The sequence below is a fragment of the Centroberyx affinis genome, unplaced genomic scaffold (assembly GCF_046629955.1).
Source record: "Centroberyx affinis isolate AG114_WGS23_722 - 3 ecotype Tasmania unplaced genomic scaffold, CSIRO-AGI_Caff_v1 ptg000807l_1, whole genome shotgun sequence".
Taxonomy (NCBI): domain Eukaryota; kingdom Metazoa; phylum Chordata; class Actinopteri; order Beryciformes; family Berycidae; genus Centroberyx; species Centroberyx affinis.
Window position 1 is genome coordinate 99,400 of NW_027279410.1, and position 27,708 is coordinate 127,107.

Here is a 27,708-nt window from a genome sequence, read left to right on the forward strand (position 1 = left end):
CTGCTCAACGATGGAGGAAAGTGTTACGAGAGAGCAACTGGCGTTGCAACACATTTCATTAGATTGCCTCATCACTAAACATTTCTGTTGGATTTCTGCTCTAATCAGATAGCTTTCTCATCTCTGTTGTGAAAATGTTTGTGTCAAATACAGGTACTTTCTCAGAGTCCATAAATCTGCCCTTATATTGGCGATTACAGGTGATATGGGATGGGAGTTGTGTGAAATTAGGTGGAAAGCGAGCCTGGTAGCACTATGGAACCGGTTAACATGCATGCTTAGAGACACGGGCAAAATAAATGGCAGATCTTTTTCAACAACTTGGGATGCAGTCCATATTTCAAAGTAATAGGAGACAATGCCGCCATCAAACAAATTTTGTGTGGTCAAAATGGTCAGGGGACATATTTCATAAGATGAAACTTTGAGAACCTGTTGTCTAATTAAAAAAGAGTACACGTGACAAATGTAACACATGAAAATAAATATTCATTCATTCATACAGGCTACTATAATTCAAAGGGATGGGTGAAGTGGGGGCTGTGCCAGCGACTAGGAGGAGAAAAGGTCAATAAAGGTCACAGATTACTTAATGCCCCTTTAAATTAATATTTGACCCCCTGAGTTATAGAGGAACGGATTAGTCATAATTAAATAAATAAATATGTATCAGTAAAATAAATAAGAAATATATAATATCATCAGTAAATAAATTCATAATTGATTGATTGTATTCTTTAATTTCAAAAATTAAATAATATGTTTTCATAATTATTGTTTTCATAATAACATGACTATATTTAGTTGTATTTTTATTTTATAAAAACTTTTTTTTTTCAAATGGCATCAATTACATGATGATATTATTCAGAATTACATTTTTCAAAGTGGTTTGTTTATTTCCCTTTTTCTTTTTTCATTGCTCCTCTTTTTATTTCATAATGACTCTTTTCATTTCATAATGTGACTTTTCATAATGTCTCAGCCGTCTGTCAATCAAAGTGAATGGGGCGCGATCTATTTGCTGATTGGGTAATCCTTTGCAATCGATTATTTTTCCTGGCTCTGAGGCTGGTCTTGCCCCATGGGACAAATTACATTCGAAAATACATTAATTAGTTGGATGTTGGGTATAGTCCAGAGCTATCATCTCTGTTGATCCTTAAGAAACTCCTTAAGCGTTTTTTTTTTGTTTGTTTTTTTTACGTTTGAAAGACATGTACACTGTTTATTGTCTATTTTGGTCTTGGCCTTGACTTGGTCTCAACACCCTTTAGACCTGGTCCTGACTTGAACTCAACTGGACCTTGTCTTGGAATTCACATGGACTCGATTAAGGTGGTCTTGACTACAGTGCTAAATTTGAATGCCCTGTTCTTTTCCACAGCTTGAGGTCCCGCAGCTGACATCCTGCAGCAGGCCCTCCTGCCTGTGGTCAGCCACTCCAACTGCACCAAGCCTGACTGGTGGGGCAGCCTGGTCACCAAGAACATGATCTGTGCTGGAGGAGATGGACAGCTGGCTAGCTGCTACGTGAATCACATTCATTTCCCACAACCCCTAAATTTTATTCTACAGTCTCATGTAATATAGAAATGGAGTTCCTGTGGAAAATATACCAGCCTTACAGTTTAGAATAGTTTTACACAGTGCCATAATGATTATTATATATGTACAATTTCTAAATGTTTTCGCCATCGTTTGCCTGAACATCACATCTGGCTCTGTTACCCCTCAGGGAGACTCTGGTGGCCCCCTGAACTGTCAGAACCCTGACGGCTCCTGGGACATCTGCGGTGTGGTGAGCTTCAGCTCCAGCATGGGCTGCAACTACCCCAAGAAGCCCTCCGTCATCATCCGCATCAGCGCCTACATCTCCTGGATCAACAATGTGAGTGGAAATGGGCTTGGCTTGTACAGTAATTTGTTAATATAATATGTGCCTTTTAGTGGACGCTTCTGTCCAAAGCACCGTACAGTGCATAGATTGTTTTTTTGGCTCCACTTGACAATGTTAGTGCAGTGCTCTCTCTGTTGCTTACAGCTCTGCAGATATATTCAGTGTACTTACGGTTTACTGTCTTTGTGACAAGGCAATTCACGTTAAAACCCACAGCTATTGATGGGCAGCCATTTCTTGGTGTGGCTCTTAAAGTTGGGCTGAAATAAAAGCAGGAAAATGGTTTTACTAAAAAGGAAATCATTGAGTGTTAAAATGCGAATGTTCATGAAATTCCAAGTTTCATACTCAACTCAAGTGGTAGAGAGTTACACTTAAAATTTCTAGGAGTGTGCCACCTGCCGTACAGGTGTAGAATATCTATTGAAGTGTCATTCAAGTGACATTAGACAGCAAATGTCAGGACTTTCAAGCTTTGAGACGTTTAAAGCTGGACTTGCTTTCAACACGCTTAATCCACGGTGTAGTTCATGTTTTATGGGTTCTCACTTACTTGTTGAGATGGCTTGATTGATGATCCGGAGGTAGGTATGAGCAAGATATGAATGAGTTTGGAAGTGCATGCGACTGTACAGGTGTATAAGTTATCAAAATAAGGCTCGATGCATGCATCTAAAAAGGCTAACGTGGATTCCAAAAACGTTCAACAAAAAGCGACTTTAGTTCAAAACCAAACGAAACTGAAGCGAAAAAACGTGTGTGAGCGTGCGATTGAAAAACAATATCTGCCTGGCGACTCCACCAGTTGGACACACCTGTGTCAATTATTAGATGGTGGACGCACGGTGACTGCGTCATCTCACGCTCATAAGTAAGTGACTGCCTGCGTAGTTCTCTTTTACAAACCAAAACAAAAAGGCTCTTACAGCATACTTTGAAAACCAATTGTCAGTGGTAGGAGTGCACAGAAATCCCTATTATGTATTCCTTACATGAATATTCATATTGCAAATAAAATCCTCCTTTCAATCGTAGCATAGCAAATGCAGTCATTTACCAGAATGAAATACATGGCAAAATGCACATATTATCATAAACTATATGCACAAGAATAATATAATCTAAATCTCACTTTTAGTCCTTTAAGTATGTGTGGCTTTAAGTATGTGTGGCTCAGATGAGTGTGGATCAGATATATTGTGATTAAGAAGCATCCAGTCCTAGCCTGGTTCCAGACTCCTGACCCGCCCACTCTTCAGATTTGGTCGAGCGATTCAGAGTCTGGTGTTACTCTATTCAACAGTGATTTCTCAATCGGAAAAACGATCAAGCCAGTGGCGTTTCGGCAGAATACTATTTGTTGAAATCATTCAATACCATATTTTGACAAACATATTTTTGTCAAAAACGACCAACATTGTTGGTTAAGTTAGTAAATATGCCCAGCATCAGTGTAACTGGAAATAACGTCAGAGCGGCCGGATACATCAGTCACTAGTGATTGGTTCGGGGAAAATCACAGAAAACGGCTAACATGGAGGCAATGTCAGACTTAATAATGGAGTGGAAACAAAATGGCCATTCAGTCTGAATATCAGGCTAATCCAGTCCAGTTTCCCTCTGGAATAGCATTTTTAAAACATCTCTGTATGATTTCCTTTTTCTAGGTGATGACCAGGAACTAAGTCGTGGATTGGTTTGTAGTGTTGTTGGTTGTTGCACTTGATCATAAAATAAAGAATGTAGTGCAAACGCTGTGTTCTTCTCCTCCTTTTCAAAATCCTAATGATTTTCTAAATAAGAGTTCAGACATCCAAAAGGTAACAGATTTGGGCGATTGTGTACAAAACTACCCCTATCTTATATGTTGAACACCACATTGAGTTACATCACATTGACATTGTATTACTGTATCATATTATGATGGGCAGTCACAGCAGTATGGCTGATCTTCATCTCTATCACAGTATGATTAAATAAAAAATGTAAAGGCAACTTATTGATCGATCTTGATCATTATATTTGCCCAGACATTTATTTTCCCTGGTCATCTCTGCCTGAACAGCTGAACCAAAACAGAATCTGTCATAAAGAGCTGAATTCTACTCCCAGTGACTCAACAATAAGTCCATTCCGTCTCCCACAGAAACTTTCTCCCTGAACTCCCTCAGTTCATTTCAGCCGCCAGTATCAACTGTGTTTGAGTGCTTTTACCTCTGTTCTGTAGTTGTGAGTTTGGTAGTTGGTTTTATTGTGTCGTCGTTTCTGCACTGTTGATCCAGTAACAAAACATCCATGGACTGGATTGAAGGAGAAAGGGTCATCTATAGACCCATCAAGGTATGTGAGCATTGTTCATTGCAGTTAAATTGTAAAGATTTCGAGCTGTAATTAAATGTAGCATAAGAGGCTTTTGAGTGACATTATCGCATTTCCTTCAAAGGCATTGCTCAATGTACCGGTATACAGAGACACTGTACAGCTCTGCTGGGAGTGGAAGTACTATGAAGTACAAGTAAGAACCACTTTTGTTTCAGGCCCGCACAAAATAAAACACCTGACAAATTCTGGTAAAGTGTCTCCTATGATTATACATGAGGACACCTGATGTTTTCTATTGTCTTGTAGAAAAAAATGATGGTGCAGTTTTTGAGGCGTCAGCAACAAAAGCAGGTCCCATCTGAGCTGACAGCTGAGGACATGACTGACTGGCTGGTGGAGCAGGGCAAGAAATCTTTCAGGGAGCGGTGAGACTTACTGAGACACATACAGACAGTCCACCACTCAATCTATCATCAACTCTGCTCATGTTAAAGGAATAGTTCACCCAAAAATGAAAATTCAGTCATTATCTACTCACCCCCATGCCAGTAGAAAATTGGTTTAATGTTTGATGTCCACCTTAGTCTCTGTTCTGTTGTATTCTCCACAGTGTAATACATGCAGCGTAGTTAAAAATGGCACATTTTATGGCATGTTTCATTATTATTATGAAAGCAAACTTATTGAGTTTGACAATTAAATACAAAGTAATTGCTTTAAAACAGTATTTCTATTTTTTATTTTAAAAGCTCTTTTATTTGGAAGGCTAAACGGCCAAACCGGAAGTCTTGTTTCTGGTAATTCAAGCTAGTCTTACCTATCGAGGCCAGGGTGCATGCAAACGTGACGTTTTTTTAAATCAACAGCTAGAGTGGCGATTTCAGCTAAATAATGGTGTAAATGTCAGTCTTTTCAAGTCCCTTTGGGATCTTTTGGCTTCAAGAGACTTGGATTATGCTGTAAGAGCTGCATGGAGCCATTTTATGGTTATTTTCCATTATTTTTTTTAACTCTGTCTGTCTGTCCATCTGTTGTATGGACTAACAAACTTTACCTGATTTTCTACTGGCATGGGGATGAGTAGATAATGACTGAATTTTCATTTTTGGATGAACTATTCCTTTAAGCTAGTCTGTTACTAGTGAGAAGAAAATAGAGCAACAGTTAAGATGAACCTTCTGTTTTCTTTCCATTTGAAGATTGTGGAGGTTTGAACTGGAGGGTTTTGATGAAAGTGTCCAGCCTCTCCTCACACTGGTAAGACCAAGATCATGAAAAGACTCAGTTTGGAGTAAATTATTACATAACACTAGATTGATCCTGTAAATATGTCAAATCGTAATGGTGCATCCCATTTCTTGTTTCAGATGTGGGAGGTGAACATCAGCATGAAACTGATGGTTACTGAGTTTTTAGCCCGGATTGTGCTCAACTCACCTGAAGCCAACAGTCCTTGTTTTCAGTAAGTCACATTTATGAGATAAGATGAAACTTGAATGATTACCGTGGGGAAATTGTGTCTTTTCAGAAAATATGTATTTCAACTCATTTTGAGCATGTCTTATCGTCAGAGACCCTCAGATCGTCTGTCTGGCTGACAAAGCCATCAGGAGCCTGATAGAGAAGCAGCGGCCCAGCTCCAGCCTCCTCGGCCCCCACAAAGTGGTGATGCTGGTTGTGCCCAAAGTGCTGCAGGGATTCTGGATTAATCCGGCGAGTCTCTTGTCCGTACCCCCGCTGCAGCTCAGTGACCTGGCCGTTGGACTCACGAAGGCCGTTGAGGATAAGCTCTCCGCCTCTCTGACCTCCACGGACCGTCAGGCCACCTTCTCCCACTCCATCCGGGATGAGAAGGTCCTTTCTATCCAGAACAAGGTCAGAGAGAAGTACACTCCAGACGTCCTGCTGGAAGAGCTGAACCACTTTGGGCCTGAGCTGCTGACCAGGATCGTTGACATCACAGTGGGGGAAATCTGTGTGATGTTCGAGCCACAGAAACACATGGAAGTGCTGACCTCCAAAGAGGTAAGAAGACCTGCGCAGATGTGTGATCAAGTAGCTGGATAAGATACTGTATAGTAAAAAAGAAAAAAAATATTTTCTAAAATTCAAACGGCTTCTCTCCCTCTTTAGGTGGAACTAGATGATTCCACCCAGCCAGCTGTAGTGGATGGAGCCGTGAACTCCACCCCCCTTGATGGAGATTTGAGCGAAGAGCCCAGCCTGGAAGAGGACACAACACCAAGCCCAGAAATGGACTCTGCTGTTGTTTCTCTGACTCTCCCTACTGATGCTCCTCTGGTTCCTCTGATCCTCCCTACCGAAGCTCCTGTGGTTCCTGTGAGCCTCCCTACTGAAGCTCCTGTGGTTCCTGTGAGCCTCCCTACTGAACCTCCTGTGGTTCCTGTGAGCCTCCCTACTGAACCTCCTGTGGTTCCTGTGAGCTTCCCTACTGAAGGTCCTCTGGTTCCTCTGAGCCTCCCTACTGAAGCTCCTCTGGTTCCTCTGACCCTCGCTACTGAAGCTCCTGTGGTTCCTGTGAGCCTCCCTACTGAAGCTCCTCTGGTTCCTCTGAGCCTCCCTACTGAAGCTCCTGTGGTTCATCTGATCCTCCCTACTGAATCTCCTGTGGTTCCTGTGAGCCTCCCTACTGAACCTCCTGTGGTTCCTGGGAGCTTCCCTACTGAACCTCCTGTGGTTCCTGTGAGCTTCCCTACTGAAGGTCCTCTGGTTCCTCTGAACCTCCCTACTGAAGCTCCTCTGGTTCCTCTGACCCTCGCTACTGAAGCTCCTGTGGTTCCTGTGAGCCTCCCTACTGAAGCTCCTGTGGTTCCTCTGATCCTCCCTACTGAAGCTCCTGTGGTTCCTCTGATCCTCCCTACTGAATCTCCTGTGATTCCTGTGAGCCTCCCTACTGAACCTCCTGTGGTTCCTGTGAGCCTCCCTACTGAAGGTCCTCTGGTTCCTCTGAGCCTCTCTAGTGAAGCTCCTCTGGTTGCTCTGACCCTCGCTACTGAAGCTCCTGTGGTTCCTGTGAGCCTCCCTACTGAAGCTCCTCTGGTTCCTCTGAGCCTCCCTACTGAAGCTCCTGTGGTTCCTGTGAGCCTCCCTACTGAAGGCCTTGTGGTTCCTCTGAGCCTCCCTACTGAAGCTCCTCTGGTTCCTCTGAGCCTCGCTACTGAAGCTCCTCTGGTTGCTCTGAGCCTCCCTACTGAAGCTCCTGTGGTTCCTTTGACCCTCCCTACTGAAGCCCCTGTGGTTCCTCTGAGCCTCACTACTGAAGCTCCTCTGATTCCTCTGGTTCCTCTGATTCCTCTGAGCCATGCTACTGAAGCTCTTCTGGTTCCTCTGATTCCTCTGAGCCTCCCTACTGAAGCTCCTGTGGTTCCTGTGAGCCTCCCTACCGAAGCTCCTCTGGTTCCTCTGACCATTGCTACTGAAGCTCCTGTGGTTCCTCTGAGCCGCCCTACTGAAGCTCCTCTGGTTCCTCTCCTCGCTACTGAAGCTCCTCTGGTTCCTCTGAGCCTCCCTACTGAAGCTCCTGTGGTTCCTCTGAACCTCCCTACTGAAGCTCCTGTGGTTCTTGTGAGCCTCCCTACTGAAGCTCCTGTGGTTCTTGTGAGCCTCCCTACTGAAGCTCCTCTGGTTCCTCTGAGCCTCCCTACTGAATCTCCTCTGGTTCCTGTGCACCTCCCAACTGAAGCACCTGTGGTTCTTCTGCGCCTCCCTACTCAAGCTCCTCTGGTTCCTCTGACCCTGGCTACTGAAGCTGATGTGGTTCATCTGACCCTTGCTGAAGCTCCTCTGGTTCCTCTGAGCCTCCCTATTGAAGCTCCTGTGGTTCCTCTGAGCCTCCCTATTGAAGCTCCTGTGGTTTCTCAGAGCCTGCCTACTGAAGCTCCTGTGGTTCCTCTGAGCCTCCCTACTGAAGCTCCTGTGATTCCTCTGACCCTCGCTACTGAAGCTCCTGTGGTTCCTCTGACCCTCGCTACTGAAGCTCCTGTGGTTCCTCTGAGCCTCCCTATTGAAGCTCCTGTGGTTCCTCTGAGCCTCCCTACTGAAGCTCCTGTGGTTCCTCTGAGCCTCCGTACTGAAGCACCTCTGGTTTCTCTGTCCCTCCCTACTGAAGCTCCTGCCATTACTCCAGTCCAGGAAGGCTTGACCAGCAGCCTGGTTGGCACTGAGGAGAAGGAGGAGGTGCAACAATCCTCTGACACCACATCAGGTAGGTGTTCTTCATTAGGTCCGCTCACACTGTAGCTCATGTCTACTTCCATCAAGATGAACTGAGGCATTTATTGTCCTCTTTTATTTTTCAGAGATCAAAAAGACCAAGAAGAAGAAGAACAGAGTCAGACGCATCTTCCATTGGCTGTTCCAAACACTGAGGAAAACAGAGAAACTGAACTGAAATCCCACTGCAAAAATAAATTCAGTGTTGCATTGCAATCATTCCATGTCAGTCAATTTTTTTTCATTTACTGTGAATTGATGCATTGTAAAATTCAGAAACTATCATTGCATGATACATATGTCAACTCCAGAATTATTGTCACCCTTCATGAAAAAGCGCAATTTTTTTTGTATAAAATAAATACAATTCTATTTTTTTTTATTGATCTCAGAGTCCAGAAACTGTATTGCTTTCATCATTTCATGTTTCACTGGGGTCAAAATATGAGGTTGCACACATGTAAAATCCATTTGTCATCCATCACTTTGTTGAAAATCAAAGAGCTGAAATACCACTAAGCACAGTCAGGGCAATAATCAAAACATTTTAGAAATCTGGAACAGTTGCAAATTCACCAGGAAGAGGTTGCATGTGCATATTGCCCCCACGAACAGGGAGGAAGATGATGAGGGAGGCAAAGAGGAACCCAAGGATCACAGTTTCACAACTGCACAGTTGAGTGGAACACTGAGGTTATCAAGTGTCAAAATCAACAGTTAGACGTCTCCTCCATGTCAACAATCTCTTTGGAAGGGTTGCAGGAAAGAAGCCCTTACTGAGTGCAACCCATAAACTGAAGCACCTGAACTTTGCCAAGCATCACTGGAACTACAATTGAAATAGTGTGTTGTGGTCAGATGAGACCAAAATGGAACTTTTTGGCCATGCACACCATTTGTTTGGCGACAAAAGACGACTGCATACAAGGAAAAGCGCCAGATGCCCACGATGAAATATGGTGGAGGATCTTTGATGCTTTGGGGCTGTTTTACTGCTAGTGGTCCAGTTCTTGTTAAGATCGATGGCATAATGAATTCCATTAAGTATCAGGATATTTTAGCCCAAAACCTGGCTGCCTCTGCCACAAGGTTGAGACTTGGCCGTGGAAGAACCTTTCAGCCAGACAACGATCCCAATCATACATCAAAATCATCACAAAAATGGTTGTGGGAGCACAAAATCGATGTTTTGCAACGGCCATCTTGTCTCCAGAACCCTAGTGAAAATCTGCAGTCTGAAGTGAAGAAGCAGTCCACAAGCGCACACCTAAGAATATCAAGGATCTTGACATGTTCTGCATGTAAGCACGGTCCCTCCCAAAGTGTTCTCCAACCTTGTCAGACATTACAGTAAGAGGCTATTATACTAAACCATAAAACATTTTGTGTTTGAAGAACGTATTGTGTTAAAATAAAAGTGTACGACTCTGCCATATGTTTGAGCCCAAAATATGACTCATTGCATGTGTTGCATGGAACCGACTGACCGACCAAAACTTTAATCAGATTGACTCTAGATTTAAATTGTATTTGTTGTGTTCTAGTGGTTAAAAATTCTATTTTGGAGTGGAAAATCCAGAAATTGGACATGTAATGACCCGGAAGCGGTATATTTGTTTACAAGTAGAAAACGGTGGTAAGTCTGTCTTGCCTTAGCTCTTGCAGTGCATCTGACCACTAATATGAAACCGTGAATGGAACTTCTTTAAAAATGTAAAGATTTATAGCCTGATATTATCGTTCTGAAGCAATTTTGCAAAACGCAATTGGCAGCCTCTCGTTCAGTGATGGATTACCTTTACTGCCTGAATTAAGTCTCCATCAGTCATATTGTAATATTATGACTTTTTTAACGTCATTTGGCCCATAGGGCAAGACCAGCCTCAGAGCCAGGAAAAAGAATCGATTGCAAAGGATTACCCAATCGGCAAATAGATCTCGGCCCATTCACTTTGATTAACACACGGCTGAGACATTATGAAAAGTGAGATTATGAAATGAAAAGTGTTATTATGAAATAAAAAGTGGGGCAATGAAAAAAGAAAAAGGTAAATAAAAGGACCATTTTGAAAAATGTAATTCTGAATATCATCATATAATTGAAAATAAAAGCCATTTGAAAAATAAAAACGTTTTTATGAAATAAAAATTAAATAAATTAAAAATAGTCATGTTATTATGAAAACAACAATTATGAAATAATATTATTTAATAATTTTTAAATTAAAAGAAAACAATAGATCAATTATTAATTTATTTATGTATTTATGTATTTATTTATGTAATTATTTATTTCACTGACACATTTATTTAATTGTGACTATTGTGGTCCTCCATAGAGACAGACTTTACCTACTGTGATTTTCTGGGGACAACAGTATATATTCTGGCAGATTTATGATGCTATCATGATATGTAGCTCACCAGGTGTAAAACCCTAGATTTTTTGGAGCAGTCTGTGATTCAATGTCAACTGGTGATCAATGTTATTACATAGTTATAACATAATTATTACTACTTTATTGCATTCCTGCATATCCATGGTTTCGATTTGTCTAATTACTTTTCTTTTCTCTTATAAACCATACCTCCAAACATTCATGTAACTTCATCCAAGACTGTGAAACAGATCTGTGCCTCTGTAACCCCCTTACTAAAAAAAACAAACAGAAAAAAGTGCATGAACTGGAACTTCTGTCTCTGTCTTGCTTCAAATCCAAGCTAAACCAATCGGCATTAAGGCAAAAAGGAGCCTAGTTTTAGTCTTAGTTTTCATAAATACCCTGATGAAGATGCTTCTTGTCATCGCAGTTTGACTGTTTTCATTGTCACAGGTAGCAGCCCGTGCTGCCCTTCCCACCCCACAGTCCACTGAAAGAGTTGTGTGTGTTGTGTGTCCATGCTGGAGGACAGTTGAATGCAGATGTCAGTGCTTCAGAACAGTGCAGAGGGCCATGCATCAAAACTGCAGAGACATCTCCAGTAATGAATCACCAAGCATCTCTCTGGCTTGACAGGTTCACAGAGGTTCAGAGTTGCAGGGTCTGCTGCTGCCCCCTGCTGGATCGTATTAGCACAGCAAATGAGGAATCACTGAGATAGCCTCTTTTCTATGCCATTAGGGACAAACTTTAGAGATAAGATTATTAAGTTGATATAGCTGAAATGATAATAGGTTGTGCAGGGGGAGTTTATCCTGGATGCTGTCCAACTCCCCTCGTACTGTGGACGACCACAGTGGTTTGGTTTGACTTTATTGCCACAGGGTTCAAGGTTCAAGGGTGAAGCACAGAGCAGCGGAGAGCTACTGAAATGACTCCTGCATTGTAGATCTCACAGCTGAGACATCGCAGAAAATGGAACTGGCCTTAAAGAAACAGATATGACATGATGACACATGTTGATGTGTGTGTTGGAGTTCTTCAAGGTATGCAAGTGCAGGCAAATATAAATGTTATTTTTGGGCCAGTAAGTTTTTGATGAATCTGTAGACTTTTTCAGTATAACCCTGCCCACAAAAGACTGAAGATCTTTGATATCCATCTTTGATATCCTGCTTTTTCTGGCATACACCAGCGATGTTCTGGATTGACTGCTGGAGTACAGAAATCTACTGTAGTCTGGTATCTAATCCAGAGAAATAACGGCCAGGTTCTCACCAATTTTCTTATGGAGCAGCTGAGTCAAGTCTGTATCCCCTAAAAGGAACATAATACTACTGTTAATTAATAATTACAGTAATTAAGTGTACTAATTAATAATAATTTACTAAATTACTCAGACCCTGCAAACATGTAACACGTTTTGCAATTAATATTTATTAATACATTAATAACGGATATTCACACAACATTCTAAATTCCTTAATTTTCTTACAATGATTATGATACCATTAATTAATACTTAAGAGCATTTTAAGATGAAGCCACAACGAAATGTCCATCCAGAATTGGGGCACATATGCATAAACCACAAAACAAATGTTGTAATCCTATATTGTTTCCCAAACAAAAACACCCCATAATATTCTTACAGGGATTTGCAGTAGGCTATGTCTACTTCCAACCATAAAATTAAGTCTTTCAATATGTTTTGGGTGTTTTGGAAGTTTGGGATGTACAGTTGAGGAGAGGAGAAAGAAAAGCAATTGCCCCGTCTCATATTGATGACGTTTACAATTTCTATTTACTGAGGAACTGCTTGTAGGTTTCGTAGAAGCAATTTTCTTTCTTTCAAAACACACATTTTTACTCATCTAACAGGTACGACACCACTCTTTGTCGGCTGTGTATATGCTGTAGATTAATAATGCATTCGGTCATTAAAGTAGTCGATGGAAATAATGTTGAAATGCAGCCGCGTTGACCCCATGACAGCTTAGCTTGCTGTTCTACACGTTAGCTAACCCTGCTAGCTAGCTAAGTATCTAGCTAACGCTGCTACTACTAGTGCTAGGCTACGACCAGAGTTACTACTAACGTGCTTAACAGGTGACACCTAGCACATTTAGATGAGCTAAACACTGGCTAGCTAGTTAGCTAGCTCTACAGATTCCCTTATGAATTATTACTGCAGGGTATTGACTGTAAGGTGGACATCGATACAACAAAGTTGCTCTAAAGCCGCTAAGGAGGTTAGCAAGCATATGGTAAACGTTAGTGACAGTCAGTCCCGGTATACACCGTTCCGCTTTTGCACTGAAGAGAATGTCACGTCAACCGGGAAAAATGCATAGAACGTAGAACATACAAATCGTTAGAGTCCGTTCCTTATTTCAGCGTGTATCCAACCGATAATCACCTTTTTCCAATAAAATGCCGGCTTTAAAACTCACTCTCCCATAACTTAGACGGAAATTAAGAGAGAATGCCATGCATACTCGTGGCAAATTTTACTGCTAAGTAGCGAATTTGCTGAAAGCAATCAAACAAGGATGTGTAACAATCTAGAGGCACTACTTCCAGACAATGTTGTACAAAGTGATAATGATCAGCTAGCTTGCTGTTAATGATGAGGTGTGGAGGTTAGCTGTGTCTGTGTGTTGAATGATAGGGGGAGGAGGAATGATGATGATAATTATGGGGATAATCACAATGGTGATGATATGGTGTATGCAAAATCTTTGTGCATGCTCACTAATCCCTGACTTGATTATTGCAGTTACATTTCTTGTACTTTTGTCTTCTATTTCCTCTTCTATGATGTCTCTGTATTTCTCCCCAGGGCCAGGATCTTGGGCCCCAGAAACAGCAGCAGAATTATCTTGAATGGAGTGAGTGTGGAGCCCTAGTGAGATGACTGACCAGGGCAACAACAACCAGAACATCTCCTGCAACCCCTTCGCTGCCCTCTTCAGCTCACTGGCTGATGCCAAGCAGTTTGCATCAGGCCAGAAACCACAGCAGCTGTCTGCTGAACCACCATGTGAGTACAGTTGTCAGATCCTCTGCAAGCCAATACTAACAGCTACAGCCAGTGCTTATTTGGTCAGGCCCAGGGGTCTTATAATACAATTTATGACATAATCTCAAGGCTAGAGAAGCAGCTGTGGTCTTTTATTGGCCAGTGTAGCCCGTGATAAAACTTTTCTGGCTTTAATTAATCCATGTGGATCCATACTTAACTTGTGTGTCCTGTATTGCAGTGGAGGACTCAGGAGAGAGCCAGTCGGAGTCAGAGAACTCTGTGTCGGACAGCATCGATGACAATGACGACTCGGTGGCAGAGATCAGCCGCTCGTTCCGCTCCCGCCAAGAGCTGTGTGAACAGCTCAATGTCAATCACATGATCCAGCGGATATTTCTCATCACACTGGACAACAGTGAGTCAAAGGAAAAAAATGTCAGACTTTCATCTTGAAACTGAGACAGAGGCTGCGAGTTAGGCCATTATGTAGAATGTGGAGCGGCAAGCTGTGCCTAATTTTGATCTTACATTTTTGGGACGAGTGCTGTCAAACCTGTTTTCCATAAAGCTTTGTAGTTATGACAGAGATTTTCATATGTTTTGGATCAGACACAGATTGGCTTGGGCTGTAGTCCCTAAGCCTATTTTGTGTTGGATAAACATGTACCCAGGCTAGAAGGATGACTGATATTGACTCAGGGCTATCATATTATAGGTCTATTTTAATGAAACCTGTTTTAAATAAAAGCTGTATTGGACTGTAGACTAATTATAACCACATACTGTTTACACTCCAGAAACACATTCCACAAGAGTGAATTTCATATTGCACAGCAGGCAAGGCATTTTATAGTGCCATCATTCTGTTTTGTCATTTGTAGGCTACAATGATGCATATTAATGTTGCATACCATTCTCTCAAGTTTTATGCCTTGTGACACTATCACATAAAAGTGTCCTGGTCTGTCAGCCACTACTCTTTCTCGGTTTTTCAGTATTTTCGGTTGATAAATGCAGATTTACCAGTACACACATAATCCAAGGTGGGCATTCATACAGAAGCCTGATTCAGATGTCAAACCCACAAATGGTCACTATAATAGTGAGTGTGTGAGTGCGTGTATGTCAGTGGGGTTATCAAGTGGGCACCTCCCATCACCGATGTTTCAGATTGAATTAGACCCACGAGAGCTCCAGAAGGCTCAGCAGTGGTTTCTTGCGTCCCAGAATGGCCCCCTTCAACACCAAATACAGCGACACCCACCTCCATTACCCTGTATTTACACTCAGGCTGGATAAGTAGAAGGTGTAGAGTGTAACTAATGCTTGTTTAAGCTACAGGCTGAGCAGTCACAGTTGCTTTCATGATGGAATCAATTGCAGCAGAGTGACTGATTGATCCATGTTTTAAAGTATCCACTGCCTGTCTGTGTTCATGTCGTCAAGGAATACTCCCACCTCCTCCTCCCTCTCATCAGCCTCAGTCAGACTGACAGAAACGTGCCTGATGATGTAAAACTGTTGGTCTTAAATAGCAGCCTAGTCTCATCTATTGTTCTTAGTGGTGTTGGAGTGCAGTCCATCTTGAAAGTGCAATTTGAAGTTTCCAGTAAGCAACAAATGACTCACCACCCTTTTAGACAATACAGAGACCTAGGCCAGTGGTGAGCTGGCTGCGGCTGCTCACCGCTGAGACGAGTGCGACTGCTTGGAGATGAGTCATGATGATCTGGAAATGGAGAGTGATAGTCCCTCTGTTTTCAAAGCCCTCTGATGAATCCCTTGACCACCTGAGTCTGTCTGAAATAAACCTGAGCGAAGTAAATAACAGGCACAAGTAATTTATTTTGTACCTCAGGTTTTCCATACATGCTGTGAATTTAATCCTTCTGTACCCTAGGTAACATAATTCTAATGTTGGGTTTATTTATTTCCCAAGTGCATTTATTCCCATATTTGTGCTTGGATTGCTTTTAGCTTCATGTTTTGTTATTTTGAGCTATGATTTGAGCTGATTTATTTTATGCACCCTGGTTTCATTGTCACCCTTAGGTGATCCCGGTCTGAGAGGAGATAATGGGATCCCTCCTCGCTGTGTGTACCTGGAGGAGATGGCTGCAGACCTGGACGGACAGGACTGGCTGGACATGGACAACATAGAACAGGTTGAATGTCATCAGTCTTGTAGTGATAAATATCCACAGTCAGCTGCGGTTTGACAGGAATATGTCACCACTCCTTTCTTCCAATGTCTTGTTTGTTTCTCCTCAGTAAAGCACTAAACAACTGGTAAAATTTGAGAAGGGATGGGTCTCTATAAAAAACTCCAAGAGCAACGTTTAGGAACAAACAGGTTCAGAATACATTCAGATGCAAGGAAGCAATGCTGTTGGAACTTTTTAAGAAGCCTTATGTAAGGAGTAGATACAAAATGTTTGGGGATGGCATGGGGTTTCTGGATTTCATTATTTTACATTCTATTTTAGATGGTTATAAAAAAATGTGTGGGTGAGCCACCTAACAGTTAAATCAGCAGCACAACAAACTACGCAAATGAACAGGATGTTTTTATACTGACCGAGTTCTGCCTGTGATATTTCTCTCTGCCCTGCAGGCTCTATTTAACCGTCTGCTGCTACTAGACCCGGGAAACCACCTTATCTACATGACCTCCTGCAGTGCTGTTAACCTGTCTGCTGACCGGGATGCTGGAGAGAAATGTGCCATCCCCTACCTGTATGCTTGCTACCAGAGAGCCAAGGAAGAGGTGAGAGCTTTACCTACATTCCTTTGTAATTTTAGCACTTTATTGTAACTATTTTTAAAGAATGCTGTTCAGAGATCACCTTCTGTGTATTTCTCACTAAATGTGGATAATCCTGGTAATTGGAACACAGGAATAACCTTATTTCTTCATAATCTGTGCACCAGGTGACAAAAGTACCAGAGAAGCTGCTGCCGTTTGCTGTGCGCTGTAAGAACCTGACAGTGTCGAACACGCGGACGGTTCTGCTCACCCCAGAGATTTACATCACCCAGAACGTCTACGAACAGCTTCTGGACCTGCTGCTGGAGGGCGTCAGTGGAGCACGTAGGTCCTGGATTGGGCTAAATTAGATTCTATTCTTATGTTCTCTTTTTTTAAATTCCTCTCACTTTCACTTTTGTCTTGTATGTTTATATGTTGTCTTTGGTGGCCTCTCCTCTAGTTTTCTCTACTCGATCTCTGATAAAGTTGTAACCTCTTTTCACTGCATTTCAGAACCAGAGGAGGTGGTGGAGTTTGTGGAGGAGGTCATTGCTGGCCTGCTCTCTGACCAGGAGGTGCGTACCTTCGGGGAAGTGGTAGTACCAGTCCTTGATATCTTCCAGGGGCGCATCAAAGACTTGGACCTGTGCCAGCCTCTCCTCTACTCCTACCTAGATGTGCTGCTCTACTTCAGCCACCAAAAAGATATTGCCAAGGTCAGGAGACATTTTGCTTGCAGTTGTTACAGGAAAGAACTAAATGACAGCATCAGTAATATTGAGAAATCACATAACATTTCATAGTGGTAACCTGACCTTCAGACTACTATCCAACTTTCAAGTTTATGTGATTTCAGTGCCCAAAAATGTCAAATCCTTCCCACACTTCACCACATTTTTTCATTTTCTCCTCTGCTCGTAGGTGTTGGTGGAACACATCCAGCCCAAAGACCCAGCTAATGGTTTGCAGTACCAGAAGAGCCTCCTGGGGGCAGTGCTGAGTATCTCCTGCCTGCTGAAAACCCCAGGTGTAGTGGAGGGACACGGCTACTTCCTCAACCCCTCCCGTTCCAGTGCTCAGGAGACAAAGGTCCAGGAGGCCAACATCCACCAGGTGAACAGATGCTCTTTAGTTTGAGGTTGTTGTTTTGTTTGACATTTTTTCATTGTAAGAAACACCAGCTGCGGCTGAATTAAATTGGAGCTAGATTGGAACGATATGGAGTCGTTTAAATAAACAATCATTTAATACTTTTTTATTATGAATTTGAATCAGTGGTATGCAATTTTTTTTGGCATGAGATGTATTTTTTCCCTTGACTAAACTGAGGTGAGCTGCCAACAGCAGTCAAGCAGATTTAGTGAAAAGCATGAATATTCACAAAGAGTATTGTGCAAACATGCAATAATAATAATTTCATTTTTATAATAAAGTAACCTCATTCAGGGAGACACATTGATTTCAGTGTGACTTTGGGATCAATAGATATAGATGATCACTCATGTCAATGTGAGTTCAGGATCAATAGAAATAGTTGATGAAATCAAGCACAACATTTTTTTTAATTTTTGGTACAGACCAACAGATAAACCTATATTGGTCACAGCTAGACATAAAGAAAATATGTTGCACTTCAATATAAAATACTGAGGACTACACACAAAAAAATGGTTCTTCAGAAAAGTTCTGTACAACCCCAACTTTATGCCATATCTTTGGTATATTCTCAAATATTCATAAAACTCACTGACATTAGGGGCTGAGAGAATCATGATGGAATGTTTTCTTATTCCAAATTGTGAATTATGTGGTTAGTTTTACCATTTGTGTTTTTGCAGCACCGCCATCACCATCTTTTGACCATTTGCATGTCCCGTAAATGATTCATAAAAGAATACTGCAGTGCAAAAAATACCACCAGCTCTAGTCAGATGGTATATTTAGACTTGCCCATTAATAAACCTTTAAGAATAAGAAATCACTCTATGTGAGTTTGGCAAGGTGCAGTACTTGCCATCCTTTACCCTAAGTGAGTCCAATTTAGATCTTGTCGTTTTTATCATTGTAATGGAGAGCTATATCTAAAAAAAAATGACATCAGGGGAGCATTCAGGACCAATGTTCCTATAAGCTGTGTGTTTAATATTTTATTACATTGATCAAATAATAATTTATTGTCAATCATCACTCACTGCTCCACTTTGTTTCCAGAAATGTAATGGATATAGTAAGTGGGTTTGGAAGTTTTGCTGGCAAATGATTTGCAGGGACATAGTTTAGTCTTTATTGAATTGATGTCCCTGGACCTCCGCTCATACTGTGGTTTTTATGAATAATCCTCATGTCTTTTTGAAACAATTTTGCATTATGTGCCATTACCTCTTCTGCTAAAATATGGAGATCTTCTGGGAAGATTTTTGGCATTTGGCCTTTTAAGCGCTGACATATCTAGTATGCAACAGTGTCAAGCCAGCTAGAATAAAAATAGGACTTCCAGTCATAAAATTCAAAAGAAAAAACACTTCTTGATGAACATGTGTTTCAACATACATTGCAATGTGCTGAAGTGAAATAAAGAATGCATTTAAGTCAGTGCTTCACCAAACCATTATTGTTGAAAATTAATTAAATTATTACATGGAGGAATTACTTTAAAGGGGTATGACAATCAGAAAATTGGTTTTCTACATGAAGTATTGAGCAAATAAGTAGGGCACTGACAGAATATTGGGCCTGCCTGCACTCATTTATAAATCATCAATGGTAGCATGGTGAGCAAAACTCTCAGATCCAGCTCACCCAAATAAATCTCCATTTGTCTATAGCTCATTTTAGCTCATGAATAGTAAATTGTGTCTGAAAGTAGTACATCATGACCTTGCTGGTTTGTTCACAACTTCTTTACTTGGATACAGAAGTTATTTATGCAGCCTTCATCCCCCTAACTCGTAGCTGGCGTACCATAATGGAGACCATCCTGCAAAAAGAAAGGGAGGGCTGCTGAGGAAAAGGGCAGGGATTTGTCAGAGTTTGTCTTTCGAGCTTGTAACTATGCAAGGATGTGCACGTTGCAAATGTATTAGTGACATTGTATAGAGCTAATGATCTTTACTCCCCTTGTTGTTCAGTTTATGGGCCAGTTCCACGACAAGCTGCACCAGATCCTGAAGAACCTGCTTCAGCGCTCCGGCGAGACGCGCCACCTGCTCCTCTCTTGGTTGGGTGGCTGTCTCCAGGCCAATGCCGGCCGTACCAAGATATGGGCCAATCAAATGCCCGAGATCTTCTTCCAGATGTATGCCTCAGATGCTTTCTTCCTAAACTTGGGTGCAGCGCTGCTAAAGCTGTGCCAGCCCTTCTGTCGGCCGCGTTCGCCCAAACTACTCACCTTCAACCCCTCTTACTGCGCCCTCAAGGAGCTGAGTGAAGAAGAGAGGCGCAATCGCAACGTGCATGCCAGAGGTTAATATGTCTGTGAAAAAGAGCGTGAAAGAGAGTCACAGCTGTTCCCTTTCACCACTTTCAATTCATGTTTTCGGTTTAATTTTATGTAGCAGTTTTAATGCTAGTGCAGCAATTCTGATGTTTGATGTTTTATTTATGGCAGTAGGATTTTCAGGTAGGACATTCTCAATTATGTGACTAAATGAGGACCTGTCTCCTGCACCAGGTCTCGACAAGGAAACCTGTCTGATCCCTGTGCCCCCTCAGCAGCCGGTGGAGTCTGCCCAGTCCTACAGCCTGCTGACTGAAAACCTCATCCTCACACAACTCACCCTGCACCTCGGCTTCCACAGGTACACACGCACACAAAAACACAAACATGCACAGATCTTCCATAAAGAAGTTCAAGAGAAGCTGGAGACTTTCTTCACTTGAAGACAGCACAGTTTCAGAGCTCCCACAACAATAGTATATATTCCTCATGTTTGCACCATATGTCAACATTGACCTGTGTTTGTGTCTTTTCTTTTTGTGTTTGTGCACCTGTCTGCATGCATTATGTGTATGTGCAGACTCCACGAGCAGATGGTGAAGATGAACCAGTCTCTCCACCGGCTCCAGGTCACATGGCAGGAAGCCCAGCGAACAGGCAGCCCGATGTCCGAGCAGCTCCTGGAGCAATTTGAGCGTCTAATGATCGTTTATCTATCTACCAAAGCTGCAGCCACACAGCCTGCCATGCTGCAATGCTGCCTGAACCTCCAAGCCTCCTCTGCTGCTCTCCTGGTTCAGCTGGGCCTGGGAAACCAGGGGACTGACCATTTACCACTCACCTTCCCCCTGCCTTCCCTACAGAATAGTATGCTGTGCTATGTACCAGGTAGGTCACATAAAAATGCAGGCAAATAAAAAGCCTAGCCGTGGGGTAGAGAATTTAAATATTTTGAATTTACTGCAGCTGTGCATGCAATGTAGGAAAAATCCCTCAAAGGATATTTACTTTAGTAGAAGTCAGTAACTTTTTCATTTATGTTGAATATTCTCAGCATTGCAGTCATTAAATAAGTATGCCCTTTTCTGTCTCTCAGAGTTTTTTGCGGAGAACTTGGGAGATTTTTTCATTTTCCTGCGTCGATTTGCAGACGAGGTTTTGGAGTCGTCTGCTGAAAGTCTGGAGCAGATCCTCAACTTCATCACTGTCTTCATGGGCAACGTAGAGAGGTACAAGACAGAGATTTGAAGTGTCATGTTGGCGATTGTAGTCAGTTGTCAGGTGTGATGAAAGGAAGACCCGTGGAGCCCAGTGGGGCTTATACGATGCAGGGCATCTTGAAGTGCTCACGTATTGTTCCTAACCTTACTACCCTGCCTCCACAATAGGATGAAGAACCCACACTTACGGGCAAAGCTGGCAGAAGTCCTAGAGGCGGTGATGCCCCACATGGAGCCTGTGGCTTCCGGTGCTGCTCAGCCAATCATGTTCCAGCGAGAGAGAGTATTCTGTACCTACAGACACGCACCTCAGCTGGCTGAGGCACTCATCACTGTGTTCGTAGACATTGAGTTCACTGGTGAGGGACATGGTTGTATTGTTTTATAAGATATTTTATTGCTAGTGCTAGCTGCAGCTGTGCGGTGCTTTGGGCATTTGGCTTTAATGATACTACAGAGTCTCACCAAAACCCTTTATTTGACTTATTCTGTGGGAACGGACTTGAACCAGACAGACCAGAGGTTCAATTTGAATCAGGGTCTGAATTTCCAGGGTCTGCTCAGATCCAGGTTTATATTATGTTTTTTCTAAATACACAGGATGTTTTGGGCTTTTGTAATTGCGGGTCTTTTTCCGGTTTGGTGAAACTGTTAAGATCTATGCAGATTAAGTGTGTGCACCTGTGTTTATACCAGAGATCAAGAGAGGAGAAATTGGAAAAAACTAAAGACAAATGGTAGATTGCAGCAGATAGCGATGAAGCACACTTAATTTTATTTGGGTTTTCCCCCCTCAGGTGATCCTCACCAGTTTGAACAGAAATTCAACTACAGAAGACCCATGTATCCCATCCTCAAGTACATGTGGGGCAAAGAAAACTACAGAGAGAGTATCAAGGTAATGAATACCTCATCAGATTATATTGTTATACAATTTAAGAGGGTAGGGTTGGATTCCTGGCCAGGCAGTTTGCATGTTCTTCCATGTTTTATGTGACTTTCCTCTTACAGTCCAAAGACATGCAAGTCAGGTTGTTTGGAGACTGTAAATTGTCAAGAGCTGTGAATGAGAGTGTGAATGTTTGGGTGCTCCACAAAGCTCCTCAAAGCTCCAAAAAACACTCCTCCTTTTTCTCACTACCACCTCCTTTCCTCCGTGACCCAGGAATTGATGTTCGTACCGCCATATATCTTGCTGTCCCAATAGTGAAGGAGACAAGAGAAGCCGCTCCTGAAGTCTCCTTCAGCGGAGGATGTACAAAGGCCTCCACTTTCCCTTGCTCCCTCTTCTTCTCCACTCCTTTCCTTCCTTAGTGAGCAATAGGTGGAAAGGAGGAGTAGTGAAAAAGCCTTAGGATGCGCCTTTTGTCTATCTGTGTAAGCCCTGGGGTGGACTGGCAAACTGTCTAGGGTGTTTCCCTGCCCCGCCCAATGCCTGCTCGGATAGGCTCCAGCCCTGTGACCCTCAGTAGGAATAATTAAGAAATTAAATTAAGAATACACAATTAACATCCATGTGATTCTATATCTCAAAAGTGTAATTTATCAGTCAGATTTATCCCAGTGTGCTATTCATCTTGTTGAATGTCTGTCGTTTCAGTGTCTGGCCGTCTATGCATCTGAGAACCTGGAGGCCATGAACCCCCCTCTGTTCCTGCGGTACCTCAACCTGCTGATGAATGATGCCATCTTCCTACTGGATGAGGCTATTCAGGTGAGACTGAGAGACATTTTGGAATTCATTACACCGACTTTTGGCAAGTAAGCTCCTCAATCAAGTTACCACTGGGCAATGAGAAGATTGGTACCAATTTTCACATCTGTTTGTCCCGTATTTATTCAATTTGCTGTGGTGGATACTAATGCTTTAGAACACTGTGTCCTTAGTGGCTGGTATATGCTACTTAAGCATTTCAACTGTATTATCATAAGCACCAGAGCACATACAATACTGGACACAAAGAGGGAAACTTCTAACAATTTTGTCACTGCATAGCACCATGTTGATAAAAACTTATTTGCCAAAAAAGTTAGAATAGATAGAATAGAATAGGAATTTAATTGTTCCCATGGGGAAATTTGAGTTGTAGTGTAACACATTTGAGGTGTTCACAGTAAGTATAAAAATACAAAAAGAACACAAAGAGTAATAACAATAAAAAAGAATAGAATAAAATAACAACAAAACAAAACGGCAGACAATGGACATCATCAATATGTAGGGGTGCAACGGATCACAAAACTCACGGTTCGGATCGTATCACGGTTTTGAGTCACGGATCGGATCATTTTTTGGATCAGCAAAAAAAAAAAAAAAGGGTTAAATGCACTTTAAAAGTAGGTAGGTAGCAACACAAAGTAACAAGCACTGTAAAACGAATGTAGCACTTTATTATATTATGTATGTTTGAATGTATAAATGTGATAACTGTTTTTGCTGTTCTTATTTTATATATTTTATTTACCTATGTATGTGTTTTTAGTATTGACGTATTGAAGACACATTGTAGTATTGAATTGAATTAATTTAAAAATGTGCTACTTTGGCTCTGATGCAGCCGCCTCTCTCTGTCTGTAGCATGGATGGTCTGTAGTCTCCACTCTGTAGTCTCGCTCAATGTCCCGCCCACAGCACTATCTGATTGGTTACACGTCACAATTAATAGCCTATCAACACTGAAGGCTCTGCCACAGACAGGCAGAGAGACCGGAGCTTCTCTGAGCGGAGCTGTGTGTGAAGGGAAGGCAGCATATTGCCGAAGTTGAAATAAACATCACAATCTTGCGATCTATTTCAACGATGACAAGCATGCCCAGTTTCCCAGTTCCACCACTGAAAATGCCCGAAGTCAAGTCACAGCCTACGGGATTTCACTCAACGGAGGAGAGAGCGACGGCTTTTAAATCAGTCGCTCGTCCTTTTTTTTTCTTCCCTTACACAATCATTGCGCTTCAGAGTAAAACACAGCAGCATCTGTCTGTCTGTATCTTTTCACTGCAACTCTGCATCGAGACTTAGGGAATTATTACTTTAAAAAGTAACAGCGGCAGTAAAACTGTATTTCACACTATGATGGTTAAACTTTGCAATTAATCCGCGGTTCATATGCGTTCCGAACCATGGGGGTGGATCCGTACGGATCACGGATCAACTACGGTCCGTTACACCACTATCAATATGCAATACTCTGTGCAATATGCAAGTGTCGTGTATGGAGATGGCATTCATTTACATCCTGTTTTATTTCATTTCTTGATTCTTAGTAATGTTTCCTTCGTACTCAGACCAGAACCATACAATCTCTGTCTCTCTCTGACCTCAGATGTTTTCATGGGCTCAGTTTACTATCAAAATAATACTAATGCTCCCTCTTCTTTTTTTTTTTCTTTTCTTTTTTTTTGTAGTACCTGAGTAAAATCAAGCTTCTGCAGCTGGAGCGGGATCGAGGGGAATGGGAGGGCCTGGCTCCTGACGCCCGAAGAGAGAAAGAGTCGAGCCTGCAGATGTTCGGACAGCTGGGACGCTTCCACAACATCATGTCCAACGAGACCATCGGCACGCTGGCCTTCCTCACCTCAGGTCAGCAGGGAAGGATGATTCCATGTAATCCTGTTCATTAGTGAATGTAATTGAAGGTTATTTTCATGACTCCCTCACTTTTTTCTCTCACTCTACCATGTCCTTTTCCCTTTTCCTGACTTTCTCATTCCCAGAGATCAAGGGCATCTTTGTTCACCCATTCCTGGCTGAGAGGATCATCTCCATGCTGAACTACTTCCTGCAGCACCTGGTGGGACCCAAGATGGGTGCCCTAAAGGTCAAGGACTTCAGTGAGTTTGACTTCAAGCCCCAGCAGCTCGTCTCAGACATCTGCACCATCTACTTAAACCTGGGGTATGTTTTCAAACTGAATGGATGATCGAAGGAAATGTAAAAAAAAAAAATGTTCTGTGTTCTTAAAACCTAATGGTTCGATATTTGTCTTCTTTTTAATCTTTGTTTCATACCTTATTTTTTGATTGGTGCCATGTTCTCTTAAGAAAAAAATACAGTTGCACATTATTGTACACACCTGCAGATACACACAAGTGCTGCAAATATGCCTTGTATTATGTTTCATAGATTTAATTGTGAGTACATATAATAAATCACGGTTCTGGTTTCCAAACACTTATAAATAATGTTTCTTTGTCTTTGACAGTGACGAAGAGAACTTCTGTGCTACAGTCCCTAAAGATGGCCGATCGTACTCTCCTACCCTCTTCTCTCAGACGGTTCGGGTCCTGAAGAAGATCAACAAGCCTGGAGACATGATTGTGTCCTTTGGACTCCTTGCTGACAAAATCAAGGTAGAATTTGACCTGGAAACCATCCTTTTGCCAGAGATACGACTAGAATTCATATTTAGTTTTACGAATAGATGTTTTGCAGTCCACTTTGAGAATATGTACAGTAGGGAATAAGGTTTTGGAAATAAAGCATGTAGATAAAAAGTACATAATCATTCTGCCTGCCTCTCTGTCTCAGTCCCATGCAGACCGACAGCAACAGGAAGAGGAGACATACTCAGACGCCCCAGATGAGTTCTTGGACCCCATCATGTCCACCCTGATGCTGGATCCTGTTCTACTCCCATCCTCCAATGTAACAGTAGACCGCTCAACCATAGCAAGACATCTACTCAGGTCAGTTACTTCTTACAAAGTCCTGAAACTCTATCTTACTACAGCATAGAATAACCTCCAGTGGATAACATCATAACCCATTCGATTTTTTTTTATTTTATTACCATGGTCACTAATTACCTTTCCTTTAAGCAAAGAAATGAGTGTGTCTGTGTCTTTAGTCTAACAGACATCCTGATATATTACTCAGAATCACAAATTCAACTTAGAAGTATGATGTGGTGTGCATTAGTCAAACAAGTAACCACCCATTGATTGTTTTCTTCTTGTAGCGACCAGACAGACCCATTCAACCGCAGTCCTCTTACCATGGACCAGATCAGGCCAAATGAGGAACTCAAACAGCAGATATTACAGTGGCTGGATAAGCATAAGCAGGAGAGGCTGCAGCTGGGACCGAGCGGCTAGCCTTGATCCCGCTCTGCGATGAACAATGACTGCATCCCTGTTTTCTTTCCTCGCCCACTACTAGTGCGCTCCTCTGCTTCTCGGCTAATCCATGGTGTGCTTGCCTCTGTGGATTTCTTCAGACTCTTCCGGTCCGAATTGACATTGCATCAGCCTTTCATGCAGCCTTCATGTTCAATGGAATATCCCTATTTGTGACAACAGTCAAGGCAAACTCGAGCCCACAGAGTGGTGACAAGTTCAAAATCTATACTAACTAGCTGTTGTACTCCCATGATGCCCTTTGGTAAACATTAGCGAGGTGATACAGCCTCTGGCCCTTCTCTCCCTGAATACTGTGTATTATCTGTTATTATTACATTCAGAACTATGGCCAGAAGTATCAGTTAAGCAGAACTTGTTGAATGTACTGTATTAACTCTTGACTGACCAGCCGGTCTGCCAAAACAAGATTTTATACTGCAGAGTAAGTATTTTTGGGAACTCTGATGGCAGAACATGGAATCTTGTCTGATTTGATTTGTCCACATTCATACAGAAAACACCTTATATCTATATGCAGTGGTCATCACTCTCCTTTGAATTTACATTTACTAGGTTAACTAATTTATCTTCTAGCATTTCGGGCTGAATTTATTTGTTTTATGCAAGCATAATGTATGTATGAACATGTGGGCAAGCAGTTCTTCATCAGTGGAATCGGTGCCTAAAACCAAGAGCCTTGCAGTAATGTCAATGAATGAAGGTCAGACTTATTTCATACTCTTAAATGACATTATTGTTAGTTTGTTCCTTTGAGGCATACGGGGAACTATAGGTAGAATATAAAATACAGTCGGAAAGAGACGAGCAGCAGAAGATGAATACTTGTTTGAGTAGCTTTTTGGATTTAAGGTTTTTAATGCCAGAGGGTTAAGTAATTGCTGTACAAAAGAGCAAAATGTGAGGGAGAGAATATGTATTTGTTGGCATGCATTCATACTGTATGTTGAATATCTACCACCTGAATGATTACATGGGTTAAATTATAATGCAATATTTTTATGTTTTAATTGTGATTATAAAATGATTATTTTGGATGTACAGTATGATTAAGAAATAAAAAAAACTATTGCGTGTTATATAAGAAATGAATATGGTCTCATTCAGAATAATAGAAGAGTTCATCTTCTCAGGTTTATTGTTTTACAAAAGCAAAGTATTTTTAACCAGTATTTTTACCAGTACAGTATGCATTATGGAATGACTAATGACCAATATATGAAATGGCTAATGGCATTAACAGCAACAGAGGACCTCAAACAATGAGTAGTTGTATTTTATAAGTGGACAATTATGTTTGAATATA

The 27,708-nt window shown here is 41.8% G+C and overlaps 2 protein-coding genes across 2 annotated transcripts; both read left to right on the forward strand.

Annotated features, from left to right (window-relative positions):
• Nucleotides 1–134: 134 nt before the first annotated feature.
• LOC139644991 (chymotrypsin-like elastase family member 2A) lies at nt 135–3,585 on the forward strand. The gene is made up of 4 exons (XM_071520552.1): nt 135–153; nt 1,394–1,533; nt 1,739–1,891; nt 3,568–3,585. The coding sequence occupies exons 1-4, from the start codon at nt 135–137 to the stop codon at nt 3,583–3,585; spliced, it is 330 nt and encodes a 109-aa protein (XP_071376653.1).
• Nucleotides 3,586–12,633: 9,048 nt separating this feature from the next.
• Nucleotides 12,634–27,472, forward strand: ube4a (ubiquitination factor E4A (UFD2 homolog, yeast)). The gene is made up of 20 exons (XM_071520538.1): nt 12,634–12,717; nt 13,679–13,879; nt 14,100–14,276; nt 15,914–16,026; nt 16,476–16,628; nt 16,793–16,952; nt 17,124–17,326; nt 17,532–17,723; nt 19,739–20,072; nt 20,281–20,407; nt 20,627–20,934; nt 21,143–21,275; nt 21,435–21,625; nt 22,064–22,164; nt 22,867–22,980; nt 24,672–24,846; nt 24,981–25,161; nt 25,469–25,616; nt 25,795–25,952; nt 26,225–27,472. The coding sequence occupies exons 2-20, from the start codon at nt 13,750–13,752 to the stop codon at nt 26,358–26,360; spliced, it is 3,234 nt and encodes a 1,077-aa protein (XP_071376639.1). The 5' UTR covers nt 12,634–12,717; nt 13,679–13,749; the 3' UTR covers nt 26,361–27,472.
• The last annotated feature ends 236 nt before the right edge of the window (nt 27,473–27,708 follow it).